We start from the raw sequence: 19,993 nt of genomic DNA on the forward strand, positions 1-19,993 counted from the left end.
AGGTATTCTTGACTGTTGAGTTTGATCTCTTAAGTTACGAATAAAAAAATTCATTTGGAAAAAAGTTTCTATACAATTCGTAATTCATCTAAATGTGGCATTGTTGGTTGGGGGTGAATACTTTTGTAGGCCACTGTACATTGGAAGTGCTTATGCTAAAACAGAAACTGTTATACTTTTGACACAACATGCATGCAAAAAACGAAAATCTGGAGAAGTCAACCATGCTGCATATTTTAAAGGGAAGAAGAGGAAGAGACAGATCATGTATGGGCTGGATGGGATTGGGTAAAGGCTGCAACCAAGCTGCTTGCATGTGCTTCAGAAAGCAGTGCAGGATAGGGATGTTTGGAGAAATCTGATCATGAATGTCACCGAAAGTCAGCAACGACCGGACGGAACTGGATAACATACTGTTACGGTTGTGGAAATTCGCAAACCACCATTCAGGTCCCGTAGGTGAGGTATCTCTTAAGTACCTGTGGAGTTAGCCCAAACCCGTTGTTTAGAGGGAATTAATGTGATTCATTCGGGCTGCGACGCTTTGAGATAGCCGTTTTTCTGTTCTATCCTTATTTTGAACCAACCACGCTCCAACCGTCAGACAACAACAACAACGCCAACAGCCACGACCTTTACCTTCACAACTCGCTCGCGCAAACATCGCATCACCGCCATTCCAAACGGCACCATGGCCATCGGCCACCGCCGGAAACCCTCCACCACCTTCACCTCTCTCCTTCTAAGGCCATTCCCACACCACCTGTGAGCACTGAGCGTCGGGCTGTCCTGGGCTCGTACAAGATACGCGCCGAGCCGCAAGTGCAAATAGCGGCCTTTCCGAGGAGAATTCGGATCAGGAAATGCTACACGCCCACTTCTGATCCGTCCAATTAGGAAGCGCGGGGCGGCTTGGCCCCGCCTCCAGGCGCGTCTGTCTGGAATCGAGATATGCAAATTCTAGGATCAGGGGAGATTCACGCCCCTTTTCCTCCGTCCAATCGGCGAACGTGGCTCCGCCCTCCAGGAGATCCTGATCCGGAAATTTGCATATCGTTTTCTCCTGCCGGCCTATAAAACGGCGAGCGTGAGGCGAATGAGAGGAGTTGTTGCGCAGAGAGTTAGTTTTTGGTTGGAGTTGTTGCGAGGCAGTCAAGTCGGGTTGGAGAGCGGAGTGGAGTCGGGAGGCGAAGGCGTAAGGTGGTTTTCTGCAGTCGGCTGAGGAGAATTGGGGGAAGAGTCCAAGGAGCTCGGGTCCGAGGCAGGGAAGTCGGCGACGAGGTCGCGGTGGGATCGCTCGTCGCGGGACCCAAGCCAGCCAACCATTCTCCTTCCCCCAGGGCATCAACAATTCCCCCCCCCTTTCCCCCGCGCTGAGATATTGCAAAAAGGGGGCCCCGTTCCCACCCCACTCCAAGCGGTGCCAACGAAACCCGCGAAGGAGCACGAAGTCGGGGCACCGCTGCGCAGCCACATTTGCGGCTCATCACGAGGACGCGGGTAGGACCCCCCCCCCCCCGGTCTCGCGGGCCTGACCGCTCCTTCAGGTCCCGCGCACACATTGGCCTACGGGCCTGTCTGCCCCCTTGCCTATGAGGGTGGCTTCTTTCCTTTGCTTTTGAGTAAATGTGTGTCGGCGCCAGTCTGGTGAAGTAAAACTGTTTAAGTGTTGCCGTGTGTCGGTCTTAGTCGGTAGTATCTCTGCGTCATTGTTTCTTTTGTTGCATTTGATATATGTGCATTCTGTTTGGCTGTATATGTGTGCTCTCCGTGTGCCGCGGAATAAATGTGCATTATGTTGAACTGTTTTCCCGTTTCGCTTCGTCTTTTCTTTAATTGAATCTCCATCTTGCTTCTCGTAAAGGGTTCGTTCGTAGTGGGCTTAAAACGCCCGATAATTAATCGAACCGTCGAGGCCGACGATAACACCGCTCAGTTATCCCGATAGCACGGAACGGACCGCTTAAGCGGTTCGTGTCCGGAGTCGGCCTGCGGCGAGGTACGATCGCCCGGTCTACCATCCGCGTGGGTACTGAGGTAGGTCGAGTTTGGCGAACAACCCTATCCTACGCGGGTGGCCGATTGGCACGATTGTGGTGAGGTCGAAAGGCCCACCCGTGACTGGCTGCGGGCGATAGTTCCCGGAGGGTTACGACAGAATTGTCCGTCCGGTGGGCGACGTGCCGCAATTCGAGTCACTTGGCCGTTCGCACGCCGGCGGGCGCGAATTCGCAACACTGGTGTCAGGAGTGGGATAACAAACTCTCCCGTCTCCAAGCTAAATTCACGGGGAATCGGTCCAGGGGTGAGAGGAGCGACCCCCGATTCCCTCCAAATTATGAGCGATCTAAATTAACCCCTTACGAGAAATAAGATGGAGTCTCAAGGCGAGCGGGTGCCGGGGGTAGAAATGTATATGTGTAGAAATGTAGGATCCATGGCCCAGGTCGGTTCTTTTTATAATTATAACCCCACCACTAACTGTGGTCAGTGGGAGCAGCTTGAGCACGAACTTTGCCGGCAAACGGAGTCGCACAATGGCAGCACGATCGCACCTCAGCGCAGCACAGAGCGGGCTAATATTAATAGCACAACTAACGGCAGGCACAGCACGAGGCGTGAGCTCCCAGTCACCGGTTCAAGCCACGTGGTCATGGCATGTGCCATGGCAGGCGTGGCAGGATGACTATGCGAGCATTGGCAGGCTTCAGGCACAATTGGGGGATGTCTTGGAAAAGGTGAAGTGTTATGAAGAATATATCGAGGAGGTGCAAAGTGGAGTGGACGAGTCACAAGGACACGCAGACGAGCTTCAGAAAAATTCCGTGTACGGGGGGACACAGCGATTGGACAATTTACTGGAACGAATTCGGTGGCAAAAACATGACTTGGCCAATAGAGTCGACGAACTATGTGGGAAAAAGAATTTGGTAGTGTTTTATACCCGTCAGTTGGAATATGCGAAGAGCAAACTGAACAAAAGAATAGAGGAACAGCACATTGGTATCTCCCAGGATAGGAAACAATGGGAGGAAGAATGGAAAACCGAGCTCGAAAAGAAACAAAAGGAGCACGACTTGGAAGTTAAACAACTAATGGAAAAATTATTGGAGGAAGCAAGGCGGTTCAAAGAACTGGAGGGGAGAGTGGGGGAAATACAGTTGGAAGAGAAAAAATGTGAACACGATGGGGAGTTGGAACAATTGAAGGAAGAGATAAGAACAGGCAATCAGGAAAGAGAGAGCCTAGAATGGAAGATAAAAAGAGGAGAGAGACAGCTGGAGGAAAGGATGGAGGAATTGCTGGAAAAGTCAGAACAGTTCAAAGAACTGCAGGGAGAATTGAGGGAGGAAGGAGAAAGGAAAACAAAGCTCGAAAAGGAAAAACGCAAATAAGATGGGGAATTGGAACTACTGAAGCGAGAGGTAAGGGCAAGCCAGTTTAAAAGAGAAATCCTGGAAGGGGAGATAAGAATGGGAAAGGAATGGCAGAAAAAAACTAAATGAATACAGTAAAAAAAGGTATGAATTGAGGAGGGAAGCGGTGGAAAGAAGAGATGAAATGAGTGAAGAAGCATGCAAATTGAGGGAGGAATTAGAAACAAAAACTTCTGAGATACTGAAACACGAAAACAAAGAAAGAGGATTACAAGACGAACTGAGGATGTAAAAAGAGGAAAGGAAGAGAACAGAGAATGAAACGTTAAGGAACTACACTGAGCAGATTGAACAATTAGAAGCCAAAGCAAAGTCGGAGTGTGCGGAGATGAGAAAGGAATTGGAAAATAAAGCTCCTGAGTTACAGAAACACCAAAACAAAGAGGGAATTACAAAACGAGTTGAGGATGGTGAGAGAAGAAAGAGCGACAGCAGAGAATGAAACGTTAAGGAACCACTGTACAGATGGAACAGCTGGAAGCAAAGGCCAGATTAAAGAATGAGATGCAAGAAAGAGTAATGATGGAAGAACGAATAAGACAGGAGAAGGAAGTCAGCCAACTGAAAGAAATAACGAGATTGCAGGATGAGGAACAAGGAAGACAGTGGAATAGGAAATACAAAGAACAAGGAATGAGACAGGAGAAAGAAATCCGTCAATTAAAGGAAACGATGAGATTGCAGAACGAGGAACAAGAGAGACAGTGGAATAAAAAACTGAAAGAGTATGAATTTGAAACTGAACGACAAAAGGGAAAAAATAGGTTGGAATACGAGGAGAAGTTGAAGGAGCAAGGAATGAAGCAGGAAGGAGAAATCAGGAGATTGAAGGACACATGGAGATTGGAGAGGGAAGAACGAGAGGAACAATGGGAAAGAAAACAAAAGGAACATGAAGCTGAGGTTGACCAATTGAAATTAAAGGCAAGGCTGGAGTGCGAGGAGATAGACAAAGAACAGCGAATGAAACACAAAATGGAGATGAACCAAATGAGGAAAACCATGAAACTGGAGAAAGAAAGACAGGAGAGGAAACAAGGAAGAGTAGTGAGAGAACAGCAAATGAAACACAAAAGGGAGATTAACCAAATGAAGCAAACAACGAAACTGGAGAAGGAACGACAGGAGAGGAAACAAGGAAGGGTAATGAGAGAACAGCGAATGAAACACAGGAAGGAAATGAGCCAATTGAAAGAAACGATGAGATTGGAAAATGAAGAGCAGGAGAAACTGTGGGGCAGGAAACAGGAACAATGTGAGGTGGAAATTGAACAACTAAAACGGGGAGCAAGATTGGAGTCCAGGGAGAATGAAGAACTCAGGAAGTTCCGAGAGGAGGAACGACTCAGAAGGAGCCAGGAAGCAGAACAACGCAATAAGGTGGGATGTGTGACAGCACCACAAGGAGCAATGTCGGTGGTGCAGGACCTAATCGACACCACTCATCGGATAAAAGAACAATAAGGACCAACCCTAATTAAGGAGACACAAATAAAACTGGAGAAGAGGGTAGAACAACGTAATAAGGTGGGATGTGTGACAGCACCACAAGGAGCAATGTCGGTAGTGCAGGACTAAATCGACGCCACTCGTCGGATGAAGGAACAATTAGGACCAACCCGGATAAAGGAGACACAAATAAAAATGCAGACGAGGGAAGTAACAGACAAAGAAGGAAATGAAAGTATTGCCAGAGACACGGAAGATAGAGAGTGAATTGGACGGGGTTAGAGCCGCACACACACACAGAGGTAGTGGAGGACCATGAGGGGGAGCTGGCGGACTGGTTAGAGACCCGGTGCGAGCAGCTGGATGGCCTCCTCCAGGAACGAGGGGAGGGAGTATGCCCCCTTGAGGCGAGTCACGACCAGGTGTGTTCGGTCGTGTCGAGCGAGTTCGAGGGGAGGAGTGCTGCGAACGGGTGCACGCCGAGCTTGGGGGGGTATAGAGGCCCCGGAACCCCTTGTGGGGACACGTATCCCCAGTGTGGTTGTCCCTGTGTGTGAGTGGTGTGGTGGCGAGTGTTCCGGAGTGCGTGCTTCCCAGCATGCTGTGTGGGAGTGAGGCACGGTGTGTGAGTGAGACACCGCGGGTGAGTGCCCCCGCGTGTGTGGATGAGGCACCGCGTGTGAGTGTCACCGCGTGTGTGAGTGGTATGGCCCGTGTGAGGGAGACAGTGTGTGTGAGGTCGCTGTATGTGAGGGAGATGACGGTGGGCATGTACGAACATGCAGCCGCGTCTCCCGGTGTGAGCGTCGTGACACGCAGGTGTGCGTGGGTGGAATGGCGACGGAGATGGCGACAGAGGAATGAAGGCCGAATAGCGGCCGTAGATGTTTTGAGCACTGCGCGGGTTCACCCAGCAATGAGCGCGAGGTCTGTGCTGTGCAACGCATGAGGCCGCCGCGTGCTCGCTTGCGGGAGTGAAGCCCGGTCCGGAAACGCCAGCGGTGGATGTTGCCGATCCCGCGGACGGACAAAGTTTAGGCAGGATTTCGGATTCGGACCGGACAGGTTCTCCACGCGGGCGTGTGTGTGAGCTCCAACGGGCAGAGCACATGTGTTCGCGTGGGGAACCCCTCGAGACATAGGGCTTGTGGTTTTTTTTTGCGCCGGGTGATGTCATGGCTGCATGTGTGGTTGGAATCCGGCAGGAGGGGGAATCCCTGCCGGATGGTACCGTCCAAGAGGGACGAGGGACGAGAACAGCTGCCATGACGTCACGCCACAGGTGCGCGGCTGTGAATTGCCGCGCTGTTGCGCAGGTTGCGAGTTGCCGCGCTGGTGCTGCGCAATTAAAAAAAAAACAGCAAGCCTCGCTTTCGGGTGAACAGGATTCCATGGGCAATGGGATGAAGACCCCCTTACCAGGGCACAGGATGGAACTACTTCGGGGGAAGGGTTAGCTTAGCCAGACCGGTCTCAAGGGGCAGGGGTAAGTCCTCATGGGGCCGTGGAATGGATTAGGTAGAGGGATTGTAGCCAGATTTAGGTTGGGAAAGTGATTTTTGGGACATTTGAGGACATGGACAGACTTGTGGATGTGTAGCGGGGATGTAGTTTAGCTACGTAGTGTTAAAAGGAACGGGCTATAGTGTAAGGGACGACGCGGGAGCACGAGTTAGTTAGGGGATTTAGTGAGAAGGATGGCAGAGTTCAGCGGTGTGTGTGTGTTGAAGAGTTGTGTGGAGACATGATGAGTGAGTGAGGCCAGCGGGTCTGTGTGAATGGAGTGAATGTGGAACGCATGGTGCGATGAGTGATTGGGGGGAGAAGTGACTCCCGCCCAAGGGACCCCGGGGTCAGTGTAGAGTGAGTTAGCTGGGTTAGTTAAATTGACAAAATGGAGGTCGTTTTGTTGTTGGTGGGAAAGTTGGCTCGAAACCCGTTTGGAGGGGTGCAGGAGCCCTGTTGACGGGCTGGGAGCGTGGCTGCGAAAGGTGAGTATCGCTGAGTGGGTACCCCGGGCACCAGGCAAGTCGGCCGTAGTAGGCCAAGGGCCCATGGGGGGCCGGGATAGCGTAGTGGGCACGGGTGCGCCCGCATGGTGCGGGGGCCCGGGGCGCCATTAGCCGTGTGGGCAGTGTTGTGGGCACGGGTGACCCTCGGAAAGGGGCCCAGGAAGCCAGCCTGCCACGTGAGCGTTTCAGGGGAGTCGCCAGGGAGGGCACTCCCCGGTGTTTAGGGAGCTGGTAGGCTCGGAGGCAGTGTAGTGCCCGGGGCTGCCATCGTCGGAGAATCGGCAGAGGGTCGTGCCTGCCAAGGGGAGCCACGCGTCCCAGCCATGAAACCGTGTGAGGGCACGGGAAGAAAATTGGGGGGCAAGGCCCAAAATTGTAAGGACACCAACACAGGCGACGGGAATCTGGGTTGTTAGAACCAATAGTTTAAGCGAGAGGCGCTTGTTGAAAGCCCCGGGGTAGTTTAAAGGTAAATGGATAGGGTAGATTAGGAAGTGTACCCCTCCGCACCATCCATCCCTTCGCTCTCATTGTGGGCCGCTGGACCCACTTTGTGTTATAGATTGCTGAAGTCTGGGGAGGCCATCTTGAGGCTTCGTTGGGCCTCGACACAGAACGCTAGCTCTCCCTTATTCCCCTCCGGAAAGGGAACGTAGGGGTTGGGAGTAGGCTCGGGGACGATAGGTTAGCCGAACAAGGACGATAAAGGGGGTTAGGGGACGAATTTTAGAGGAAGTAAAAATAAAAATAAAAACAAAAAAAATAAGTTTGGGGCTAAGTTGGGGTTTGACAAATTAAAGGAGTGGGTTTTGACAGTGACAGGCAAAGGCGATAGGTGGGAGGGAGACAGTAGGCAGGTCTGAGCCCACCTTCTGAGTGGCCAGCACCACCGCACCCCCTCCACCAACCTGCACTGCATGGCAAGAGGCCGGCCAACTTCATCGGCTGGCTGTGTTTTGTTACGAGGCCTGTGCCGGCCAACTTCGTCTGCGGCTGTGCTTCAAGGCCTGTGCTGGACGGATCGTCTGCCGGCTGTGTTTGCCTGCAGCGGCTTGGTTCTGCAGGCTGTGTTTGCCTGCTGCCTTTGCCATGCCATGCCCACTGCCCCTGTTCGCCCCCCTTGTTCATTGCCATGTGCGCCAGGATCGTCGAAACAGTTTGCAAGCTGCGAGAACTGTCCTGTTGGCAGCTACAACACAGGCCTGCAGTGGCGGCCCGTGCGCCGGTTGACTCTTTGCCTTTTTCCTGCAGAGTCCATTGATCCTGGGCCATGGTTTAGTGTAAAATTTGTAAGGTTAAGATGTACTGTAAATATGAGTGCGCCCCCAGCATGTATGTCTTAGCGCCGGCAATTTTATTTAAGTAGTCTGTGTGAGTGGGTTTGTTTAGTTAGTTACTCAGCCCTCAGGTTATTTATTTTGGGGACACGAATACCATGAATGTCGCACTCAGGGATCCATAGGTAAAACGTACTAGGGGAGAACTACACATGATGGCACACAAGAATTTGACGACTCGGGACGAGTCTGTAAAAAGGGGAGGGGAGGGGATAGTGTTACGGTTGTGGAAATTCGCAAACCACCATTCAGATCCCGTAGGTGAGGTATCTCTGAAGTACCTGTGGAGTTAGCCCAAACCCGTTGTTTAGAGGGAATTAATGTGATTCATTCGGGCTGCGACGCTTTGAGATAGTCATTTTTCTGTTCTATCTTTATTTTGAACCAACCACGCTCCAACCGTCAGACAACAACAACAACAACAACGCCAACAGCCACGAGCTTTACCTTCACAACTCGCTCCCGCAAACATCGCATCACTGCCATTCCAAATGGCACCATGGCCATCGGCCACCGCCGGAAACCCTCCACCACCTTCACCTCTCTCCTTCTACGGCCATTCCCGCACCATCTGTGAGCACCGAGCGTCAGGCTGTCCTGGCTCGTACAAGATACGCGCTGAGCCGCGAGTGCAAATAGCGGCCTTTCCGAGGAGAATTCGGATCAGGAATGCTACACGCCCACTTCTGATCCGTCCAATTAGGAAGCGCGGGGCGGCTTGGCCCCGCCTCCAGGCGTGTCTGTCTGGAATCGAGATATGTAAATTCTTGGATCAGGGGAGATTCACGCCCCTTTTCCTCCGTCCAATCGGCGAGCGTGGCTCCGTCCTCGAGATCTTGATTCGGAAATTTGCATAGTTTTCTCCTGCCGGCCTATAAAACTGCGAGTGTGAGGCGAATGAGAGGAGTTGTTGCGCAGAGAGTTAATTTTTGGTTGGAGTTGTTGCGAGGCAGTCAAGTCAGGTTGGAGAGCGGAGTGGAGTCGGGAGGCGAAGGTGTCAAGGTGGTTTTCTGCATTCGGCTGAGGAGAATTGGGGGAAGATTCCAAGGAGCTCGGGTCCGAGGCAGGGAAGACGGCGGTCGCCGACGAGGTCGCGGTGGGATCGCTCGTCGCGGGACCGAAGCCAGCCAACCATTCTCCTTCCCCCAGGGTATCAACAATTCCCCCCCTTTCCCCCATGCTGAGATAGTGCAAAAAGGGAGCCCCGTTCCCACCCCACTCCAAGCAGTGCCAACGAAACCCGCAAAGGAGCACGAAGTCGGGGCACCGCCGCGCAGCCACATTTGCGGCTCATCACGAGGACGCGGGTAGGACCACCCCCCCCCCCCGGCCTCGCGGGCCTGACCGCTCCTTCAGGTCTCGCGCACACATTGGCCTACGGGCCCGTCTGCCCCCTTGCCTACGAGGGTGGCTTCTTTCCTTTGCTTTTGAGTAAATGTGTGTCGGCGCCAGTCTGGTGAAGTAAAACTGTTTAAGTGTTGCCGTGTGTCAGTCTTAGTCGGTTGTATCTCTGCGTCATTGTTTCTTTTGTTGCATTTGATATATGTGCATTCTGTTTGGCTGTATATGTGTGCTCTCCGTGTGCCGCGGAATCAATGTGCATTATGTTGAACTGTTTTCCCGTTTCGCTTCGTCTTTTCTTTAATTGAATCTCCATCTTGCTTCACGTAAAGGGTTCGTTCGTAGTGGGTTTTAAATGCCCGATAATTAATCGGAACTGTCGAGGCCGACGATAACACTGCTCGGTTATCCCGATAACACGGAACGGACCGCTTAAGCGGTTCGTGTCCAGAGTCGGCCTGCGGCGAGGTACGATCACCCGGTCTACCATCCGCGTGGGTACTTAGGTAGGTCGAGTTTGGCGAACAACCCTATCCTACGCGGGTGGCCGATTGGCACGATTGTGGTGAGGTCGAAAGGCCCACCCATGACTGGCTGCGGGCGATAGTTCCCGGAGGGTCACGACAGAATTGTCCGTCCGGTGGGCGACGTGCCGCGATTCGAGTCACGTGGCCGTTCGCACGCCGGCGGGCGCGAATTCGCAACAATACGTTTCCAACCCCCTGTGCTAATTTTCCCAAAATTTGCTGCACTGCATTATTTTCATAGGGGAAAGGTCACCGTCACATAAAATCTTTCAATTCTTAACCAAATTGAAATAAAACATGAAATAATGTCGCTTTGGGTGATTCAGCATCGCATGCCAGGTGGCCCTTTTTGTGGGGAAAGGGGCAGGGCTCAAACACCTCCTGGTTGATGCCCTGTTGGCACTCAAACCTATTGCATTTAATTGCTTCCATATGCAAAATTAAAATTAATATAAAAAGTGTCCTCACTCCATGGGATTACACTAAGACACATGAGTGGTCGCACAATCCTGTATGACCTTAAAACAAGGAAATGAGGACATTGGTCCCTCATTGACGTGTTGCACTCTCGAGTAAATTTTTGCTCCAGGTTTATACAACAATCTTGATGTTTTACTAAAGTCTTAAAAAAACTCCATCTTTATTTGTGACCCAACTTTTGCACGTATATACATATTCATTTTGATTCTGATGTATCATACTCTGTGCTGCCATATCAGTTTTTGGCAAGGGTTATGCTGGGTACTTTGCCATTGCCTTCCCAGCAGTAAGAGCAGCAATTTGGAATTTGATCAGGGTGCCAGCAATAGCTCACCTACTCTTTGTGAAGGACACTGTGGGATCTTTGGCATCCACCAACTCATGCCAGCAGACTCCTGTCCAGTTTAATGTCCATCCAAGGGACAGCCCACACATTGATGAATCACCCTGCCTGTGAAACACTGGGATAGAAGTTTATGGTTGGGTCGGTATGTGAAACCCAGGCTGGACAGCTTAGTCGGGAGTGCGTACCCCAAGGCGATCATGCCAGGACACACACACACACACACACACACACACACACACACACACACACACACACACACACACACACACACACACACACACACACACACACACACACACACACACACACACACACACACACACACACACACACTCTCTCTCTCTCTCTCTCTCTCTCTCTCTCTCTCTCTCTCTCTCTCTCTCTCTCTCTCTCTCTCTCTCTCTCTCTCTCTCTCTCTCTCTCTCTCTCTCTCTCTCTCTCTCTCTCTCTCTCTCTCTCTCTCTCTCTCTCTCTCTCTCTCTCTCTCTCTCTCTCTCTCTCTCTGACACCCTGCTATAAACACTTTTTGAAATGTTGCCTTTAACAAACGTATTGCATGCTAATTGTAGACATACTGCACAGTACTGTATTTCGTAAGAATGGTTGTTGATTGTCGTACAATAACAATAAAGACTAGAACTACGTTGTCGATGGCACACCATCGCATATTCCCGCGCGCACTGCTTTGTCCCATTAACGCTAGGTGAAATTTTATTTTATAAATCGACTCCCATGACCCCAACCCCTCTGGCCTGGCCCCTAGGGGTCATATCAAAAATCCGAAAGTGTTGTGCACTTCCCCATACATATATCAACTAGAACGGGCACTCGGTAGAGCGCATACCTTCACTGCCGCTACTTTTTTCCGGGCACATTTGAAAAACGTCCATGACGTCACAACCATCAGTCCGATGGACGTCAAATTTGGTGTTAGACGTCATTGAGGGCAGTCCAACAAAATGGAATGATAAACACTGAAAAAAAATCGAAAGTTTAAAAATGACGTCACAAGATGACGTCATTTTGACGCACTTCCAATGACGTCACTACCAATCGCGGACTACCATCCTGAAAGCTCTTATTTCACGGAACATTTTAACGTTGGTTTCATGTCAATAGCTCTATTAGATCTGAAGTTATGCCTACAAGTATATTTTGACCTTGAGTGTGACCTTGACCTTGACCATAGAGTTGATTTGCAAAACCTGTTCTTAAATAAGCAGATATTTTGGTACTGATCATAATGCCTGGATTTGGGACAATTTCCTTTACAAATTACATAGATATTTGAATATAAAATATCAGGACATTTTAGCCACAATTGAAAAACGTTATGTTCAAACGTCAATGACGTCATAACGGTCAGTCCGAACGAAGTCAAATTTGGTGTATGACGTCCTTAAGGTAAGTCCTACAAAATGGTATGATCAAAACTGATGACGTCGAAAATTGAAAATTTACGTCATCTTGTGACGTCATTTTGACGCACTTCTGATGACGTCACGTCAAATCTGATACCACGTACCGGAAAGGTATTTCCTCATGGAACAATATGGCGTTGGTTGCATGTCGATAGCTGTCTTATGAAGGAAGTTATGCTCAAAAGTTTGTTTTTGACCTTTTCATGACCTTGACCTTTTACCCGATCGCTCCCAAAATCTAATCAAATCGTCCTTGGATAATCACGAATCATCCCACCAATTTTCATGCAATTCGGTTTAACACTTTCTGAGTTATACGAATAACAAACACACATATTCACAAATAAATAAATACACAGCGACCAAAACATAACCTTTCGCAGAATGCGAAGGTAACTATGTCCCAAAGTTTCAAGTTCCTATTTCAAACGGTGTAGGAGAAGTTACAGGGTAAGACAGACGGACGTTGGATGGACGGCGGAGACAATCACAATATTCCAGCTTTTCTACGAAAGTGCGGGAATAAAAAGCACAATGATCCCTTCATTGAGCAAACAGATCAAGTTAAAAAGTGATCACTTTCTTTTGTGAATGGCAGCTTACCCCAATCTTTGACTTTGTTGTGACACATATAAAGGACTTTGAGATTCTTCAAGACCCCAATGCCTGTGAGCTTCATGATAGCGTTATAAGAAATCCACAATTGCTCCAAAGTATCTGCCACCGGAGCCTAGAAACACATGCGAATGGACATCGATCAACCACTTCCTGTAAGAGTTCGGTATCAGCTGCACAGTTATAGTAAAATAGAAAGTAGAATTTGATGCAAATACGGCAATGGTTATGTCTCCACCCATGTTCGATGTCAACCCACTGTTAACGTTTGATTTCAAATAAAAGGTCACGTGAAAAATTAATGGTGGAGATACATATATATACAAGCCGGTAGGCGGCCATGGGTCGCCGAGCATCTGATGACCTTTGACCCCTGATCTGAGTTAATCTAGTACTAAGTACTTACGAAATTGCAATCGTATCGGTTAACCCGTGTAGGAGCAAGGGGGATTTGAATGGTCATTTTGCCCGAAAAATGCACTCATTGACCTTTGACTCCTGACCTCGCCGAGATAGGTCAATATGTCCTGAAGCAAAGTTGTTGTACTCATTGAGTACTATGTACCTATGAACTTTCATTCGTATGGGTTAATCAGTGTAGGAGCAAGGGTGCCTTGAATGGTAATTTCGCCCGAAAAATGCACTTATTGACCTTTGACCCCTGACCTATTCGAGATAGGTCAGAATGCAAATGAGCAAAGTTGTAGTACTCATTACGGTCAATAAACATGTAAATATTCATTCGATTCGGTTCAACCGTCTTGGAGCTAGTGTACTGTGAATTTTCAGCGGGAATGCTCAAAGGTCCTCGGACACCTGAGTTGAGAGGGTTTCCATTTGGAAACTACAAGATATATAACAAAATGGATGTCAAATAGCGGATAGAGAATCACCTTAAGATTATGCTTCCCAAATCTCATCGAGTTCCATCTACTGATAACTACTCGGTATCAATTTGAATGAAAAGTACCGAAAATGCGGTTTGAAATCAGAAATTCCCAAAGTTCGAGGGGGTGCTGTGGGTGAACAAAGACATAAATCGAAAATCCGGCTCGATCGTTTGTGCACAATGTATTCCAGACGATTAGTGTGAATTTTCATGACCTTCCGACAATAACCCGAGGAGGAGTAGCATTTGGCACGAAGGCACCTCCAGCTCTCGCATATTATCGATTTTTGCACTAATTGACCTTTGACCCCTGACCTAAGCGAAATCGGTCAATATGTCCTGAGGCAAAGTTGTAGTACTCATTGAGTACCATGAACCTGCAAAGTTTCATTCGTATCGATGCACTCACCTGGTCGCTAGGGGGCCTTCAATTTTCGCGCATACCCTAATTGTAGGGGGCACTGCGGGTAAAGTATTCCATATATCACAATATCCCCCTTCCGCCATGCGGCGGGGGATAAAAACCGGAATATATTTGATAGAGCATCACCAGTAGATCATTCGTGCCAAATTTCATAACCCAACGTGGGATAATGGCTTTCGGAATTGATTTCGTGTGAACGGTACCGATTTTGAAGGTTTTTTTTGGTTGTTGCGAGGAAACCAAAGCGTCCCAAGCAACCATCACAATTTCCAAAGCACTAGGTAATAAGATGTACCTACCACCCGAGTTTGGTCAAAATCCACCCACGTTTACTACCAATTATGCTGATGACAAACGAACAAACAAACACAGAATTACTGACAATTAGTCACCTATTTTGGCGACCCAATATATAGTAGTTACAGCCACAGGTACCTAGTGTATTATGAGGGGGTTAATCCCCGTTTCTCCACGGAAGAGCAGGACCTGGTGCCACTGCTCACAATTAACTTTGTGGTACGGTGGGTTGCTTTAGAATCATGAACGCCAATCAGTTAACCACGAGTTCCAGTGTCCACAGTCTAATTTTTCCGTTTAACTAGAGGTCACGTGGCTTCCTGAACGGGGAGTGCGCCTTCGGCAAAGCACCAATCTTATTAGATCTTAATTAGGGCGGCCGAGCGTTTAACCGCTGCTGTGTGCCGACGATGACAGGTTAATTAGTTTGGTAATTACCTCCCAGTCTATCTAGGTTCGGACATTGCTGGATCAATGGAAGGAAAGGACAAACATGGACAGGTTGGAACGTCAACAAGGAATTTATTAATAAGGGAAAAAAAATGAAATAAACAAGACTTTCATTTTTTTTTGTGGTGAAAATAAGTAAATTCAAATCAATCAAAATAATCGCAAGCAAATAAAGAATTAATTAGGCATTGATCGAAAAAAGACAAATAGCAGATGCTTATCACTCACTATGCCTTACTTAACAATTAAACACGAGATAAGGTTACCCAGCAGATCTGCAGATCATTGAGGGGGAGAGGAATCTGGTCTCGCTTACCAACTAGAAGTCGTCGTGCGTCAAATGAAATGCTCCTCGTGTGAGCGTGCCTTGGTCAGTTGCCAGCGCCCTGCCTTTCCGTGCACCCACTCGCAAAACGAGCTTGAACACAAATCAACCTCATGTCGTTACCCCCAGGAACCAGGGACGCCAAGAATCAGGTACGTCAAAAGAGCAGGTCTCGAGCAGAACCGGCGTTAACGGTCCAAGCGTCACCCACGGTCAGGAGCCACAACCAACGGATAGCTGTGAGGAGCTGTGAGAAGCTGAAAGGTGCTGTGAGGAGCTGAGAGGCGCTGCGAGAAGCTGAGAGGCGCTGCGAGAAGCTGAGAGGCGCTGCGAGAAGCTGAGAGGCGCTGCGAGAAGCTGAGAGGCGCTGCGAGAAGCTGAGAGGCGCTGCGAGAAGCTGAGAGGCGCTGCGAGAAGCTGAGAGGCGCTGCGAGAAGCTGAGAGGCGCTGCGAGAAGCTGAGAGGCGCTGCGAGAAGCTGAGAGGCGCTGCGAGAAGCTGAGAGGCGCTGCGAGAAGCTGAGAGGCGCTGCGAGAAGCTGAGAGGCGCTGCGAGAAGCTGAGAGGCGCTGCGAGAAGCTGAGAGGCGCTGCGAGAAGCTGAGAGGCGCTGAGAGAAGCTGAAAGGCGCTGAGAGAAGCTGAAAGGCGCTGAGAGAAGCTGAAAGGCGCTGCGAGAAGCTGAAAGGCTCTGCGAGAAGCTGAAAGGCGCTGTGAGAAGCTGAAAGGCGCTGAGAGAAGCTGCAAGGCGTTGAGGCACTGGGAGAAGCTGCAAGGCGCTGTGAGAAGCTGAAAGGCGCTGAGAGAAGCTGCAAGGCGTTGAGGCACTGGGAGAAGCTGCAAGGCGCTGTGAGAAGCTGAAAGGCGTTGAGGCGCTGGGAGAAGCTGAAAGGCGCTGAGAGAAGCTGAAAGGTGCTGAGAGAAGCTGCAAGGCGCTGAGAGAATCTGAAAGGGACTGAGAGAAGTTGCAAGGCGCTGAGGAATTGTGAGAAGATGAAAGGCGCTGAGAGAAGGTGAAAGGCGCTGAGGCGCTGTGAGAAGCTGAAAGGTGCTGAGAGAAGCTGAAAGGCGCTGTGAGAAGCTGAAAGGCGCTGAGAGAATCTGAAAGGGGCTGAGAGAAGCTGAAAGGCGCTGAGAGAATCTGAAAGGGACTGAGAGAAGTTGCAAGGCGCTGAGGAATTGTGAGAAGATGAAAGGCGCTGAGAGAAGGTGAAAGGCGCTGAGGCGCTGTGAGAAGCTGAAAGGTGCTGAGAGAAGCTGAAAGGCGCTGTGAGAAGCTGAAAGGCGCTGAGAGAATCTGAAAGGGGCTGAGAGAAGCTGAAAGGCGCTGAGAGAATCTGAAAGGGGCTGAGAGAAGTTGCAAGGCGCTGAGGCATTGTGAGAAGATGAAAGGCGCTGAGAGAAGGTGAAAGGCGCTGAGAGAAGGTGAAAGGCGCTGAGGCGCTGTGAGAGGCTGAAAGGCGCTGAGAGAAGCTGAAAGGCGCTGAGAGAAGCTGAAAGGCGCTGTGAGAAGCTGAAAGGCGCTGAGAGAAGCTGCAAGGCGTTGAGGCACTGGGAGAAGCTGCAAGGCGCTGTGAGAAGCTGAAAGGCGTTGAGGCGCTGGGAGAAGCTGAAAGGCGCTGAGAGAAGCTGAAAGGCGCTGAGAGAAGCTGAAAGGCGCTGAGAGAAGCTGAAAGGCGCTGAGAGAAGCTGAAAGGCGCTGAGAGAAGCTGAAAGGGACTGAGAGAAGTTGCAAGGCGCTGAGGAATTGTGAGAAGATGAAAGGCGCTGAGAGAAGGTGAAAGGCGCTGAGGCGCTGTGAGAAGCTGAAAGGTGCTGAGAGAAGCTGAAAGGCGCTGTGAGAAGCTGAAAGGCGCTGAGAGAAGCTGAAAGGCGCTGAGAGAATCTGAAAGGGGCTGAGAGAAGCTGAAAGGCGCTGAGAGAATCTGAAAGGGGCTGAGAGAAGTTGCAAGGCGCTGAGGCATTGTGAGAAGATGAAAGGCGCTGAGAGAAGGTGAAAGGCGCTGAGGCGCTGTGAGAGGCTGAAAGGCGCTGAGAGAAGCTGAAAGGCGCTGAGAGAAGCTGAAAGGCGCTGAGAGAAGCTGCAAGGCGTTGAGGCACTGGGAGAAGCTGCAAGGCGCTGTGAGAAGCTGAAAGGCGTTGAGGCGCTGGGAGAAGCTGAAAGGCGCTGAGAGAAGCTGAAAGGTGCTGAGAGAAGCTGCAAGGCGCTGAGAGAATCTGAAAGGGGCTGAGAGAAGTTGCAAGGCGCTGAGGCATTGTGAGAAGATGAAAGGCGCTGAGAGAAGGTGAAAGGTGCTGAGAGAAGCTGCAAGGCGCTGAGAGAATCTGAAAGGGGCTGAGAGAAGTTGCAAGGCGCTGAGGCATTGTGAGAAGATGAAAGGCGCTGAGAGAAGGTGAACGGCGCTGAGGCTCTGTGAGAAGCTGAAAGGTGCTGAGAGAAGCTGCAAGGCATTGAGGCGCTGTGAGAAGCTGCAAGGCGCTGTGAGAAGCTGAAAGGCGTTGAGGCGCTGGGAGAAGCTGAAAGGCGCTGAGAAGCTGAAAGGCGCTGAGAGAAGCTGAAAGGCGCTGTGAGAAGCTGAAAGGCGCTGGGGCACTGTGAGAAGCTGAGAGTGGCTGCAAGGCGCTGGGGGAAGCTGAAAGGCGCTGGGGGAAGCTGAAAGGCGTCCAGACGCTGGGAGAAGCTGAAAGGCGCTGAGGGGCTGTAAGAAGCTAAAAGGCACTGAGAGAAGCTGAAAGGCACTGAGGGAAGCTGAAACGCGCTGAGAGAAGCTGAGCTGAAAGGCGCTGTGAGAAGCTGCAAGGCGCTGAGGCATTGTGAGAAGATGAAAGGCGCTGAGAGATGGTGAAAGGCGCTGAGACATTGTGAGGCTGTCACTTGAGACCGAGCTGCAAGGCCATCACCAACTGTTACAAACTCAACTGTCGCCAGCTCACCAACCGTCTGACTGGAGCTGAAAATAGCCGTCACAAACTATCACAAAATCCCAGAGCAGTAAGAACCGCAATCAGCTCTCGCCAACTGTCACCAAAAACGGTCCTCTCGACATTTTTATGGGTGGCCAGTCTGGGCGGAGCCTCAAGCAGACTTCAGCCAAATCCACCTTACCTATTGGCGCATCGTTTCACGTCACCAACTTGCAATCTCGCGATCATTGCAACGGCGACTGGACGAATGGCAGAAAGTCGCCATTTGCCAGATTTACCGAGTGAAAACATGAAGCGCTCATAAAAACGTCAACAACAACAACCATCCACAAAGCTGCCAGGCGGAGCGTCAATCGTCGATGGGAAAAGGTGGGTGAGGTAAATGATCCACAGCCGTATTTGACCGTCAGAATAACTGCTCAGGAAAAGGCTGCGGTGTGCTTAATCAAATGTGCTATCAGTCCAGGGTCGGCGTCATGAGGGAACATTCGTGGGCCATGCCCCCCCCCAAATGAGTTATTGTGCGTTTTTGTGCCCCACCTGCAGGCCAAGCCTTTGGCGCCAAACTGTGTGTGTGTGTGTGTGTGTGTGTGTGTGTGTGTGTGTGTGTGTGTGTGTGTGTGTGCGTGTTGTGTGTGTGTTGTGTGTGTGTTGTGTGTGTGTTGTGTGTGTGTTGTGTGTGTGTTGTGTGTTGTGTGTTGTGTGTGGTGTGTGGTGTGTGGTGTGTGGTGTGTGGTGTGTGGTGTGTGGTGTGTGTGTGTGTGTGAGAGACTTATTATCAAGCATTTACATCATTGATTGAGTTCTCAAAAGGCAGTTTGTGCCCCCCCCCCCATTAGATTTGTTCCTGTGCCGAGTTTGTATCAGACCAAGATGTAAATAATGTTGTGGGCTGGGGGTCGGTGGCGATAAACGACCACGTGGTGGAGCAGTGAAGTCGTCTTCCACCGAACACCCGGAATTTAGGTCGTGACTCGGATAAGTCAGAGTTCATGGGTCACTTAGCGGATCGTGGTCGCCAATATTTCAACGGCGTGGGGTAGGGTTAATTGCCTAATTTCAATATACCTAAATACCCACGTCCAACTACCGGAGAAAACCACACCCTCGACGGACCTCGGGGGGAACGGACCGTTTACCGAGCCCGATCCGGGTGAAAACTGAGCAGGGATTACCAAGGTCCGTCGGTCCAAATGGCAAATTACCGGCCCGAACGGCCTTACTATTTCTCAATACGCACCTTGCTAGGCCAATGAAAGCAAACACGAACAACGAACTGGAACATTTAATGGGTTTATTTATAACAATAATCGGGGAGGGAAGCACACAAAGAGCAGAGTTATCATGAATGAAGAAATGTAATGTACAATGAACAAGACACTTAACGATCCTACTTACAGACGGGGCCCACGGACATACACACACAAAATAAACTGGACCCCGTGGGTCTTTAGTCGGTAGAGCTGGGCCGGGTACCTGTCCCGCCTCGTGCGGTCACATCGACCCGAACCACCACGGTGGGACTCGAACCCACGACCTTGGCGTTGTCAGCACCAAGACTGCAGACCGCTCAACCATGACCACAGACTGCACCGCAATCGCCACCAAGACTCTTGTCTGTCGTCCTCTCGTCTCTTTTTCTCTCGAGGTGGGAGGGGTTTCTTTCCTCGCCACTCGCCTCCTGATTGGACGAGGGGTTTTCGGACGACTCGTGGTCAGCCT

At 50.3% G+C, this 19,993-nt stretch overlaps 1 protein-coding gene across 2 annotated transcripts in view; it reads right to left on the minus strand.

Moving 5' to 3' along the window:
* LOC147011775 (dynein axonemal light chain 1-like) overlaps positions 1–19,993 on the minus strand; it is a 69,287-nt gene that overhangs the window by 8,098 nt on the left and 41,196 nt on the right. For both annotated transcript variants that reach the window (XM_085855844.1, XM_085855845.1), the window contains one exon: positions 12,954–13,080. In XM_085855844.1, the coding sequence (XP_085711970.1) occupies positions 12,954–13,080 (127 nt within the window). The remainder of the gene's footprint in view (positions 1–12,953; positions 13,081–19,993) is intronic.

This window comes from Eptatretus burgeri, chromosome 15 (genome assembly GCF_056783735.1).
Source record: "Eptatretus burgeri isolate ZD-2024b chromosome 15, Ebu_testis_v1, whole genome shotgun sequence".
In the NCBI taxonomy this organism is placed as follows: domain Eukaryota; kingdom Metazoa; phylum Chordata; class Myxini; order Myxiniformes; family Myxinidae; genus Eptatretus; species Eptatretus burgeri.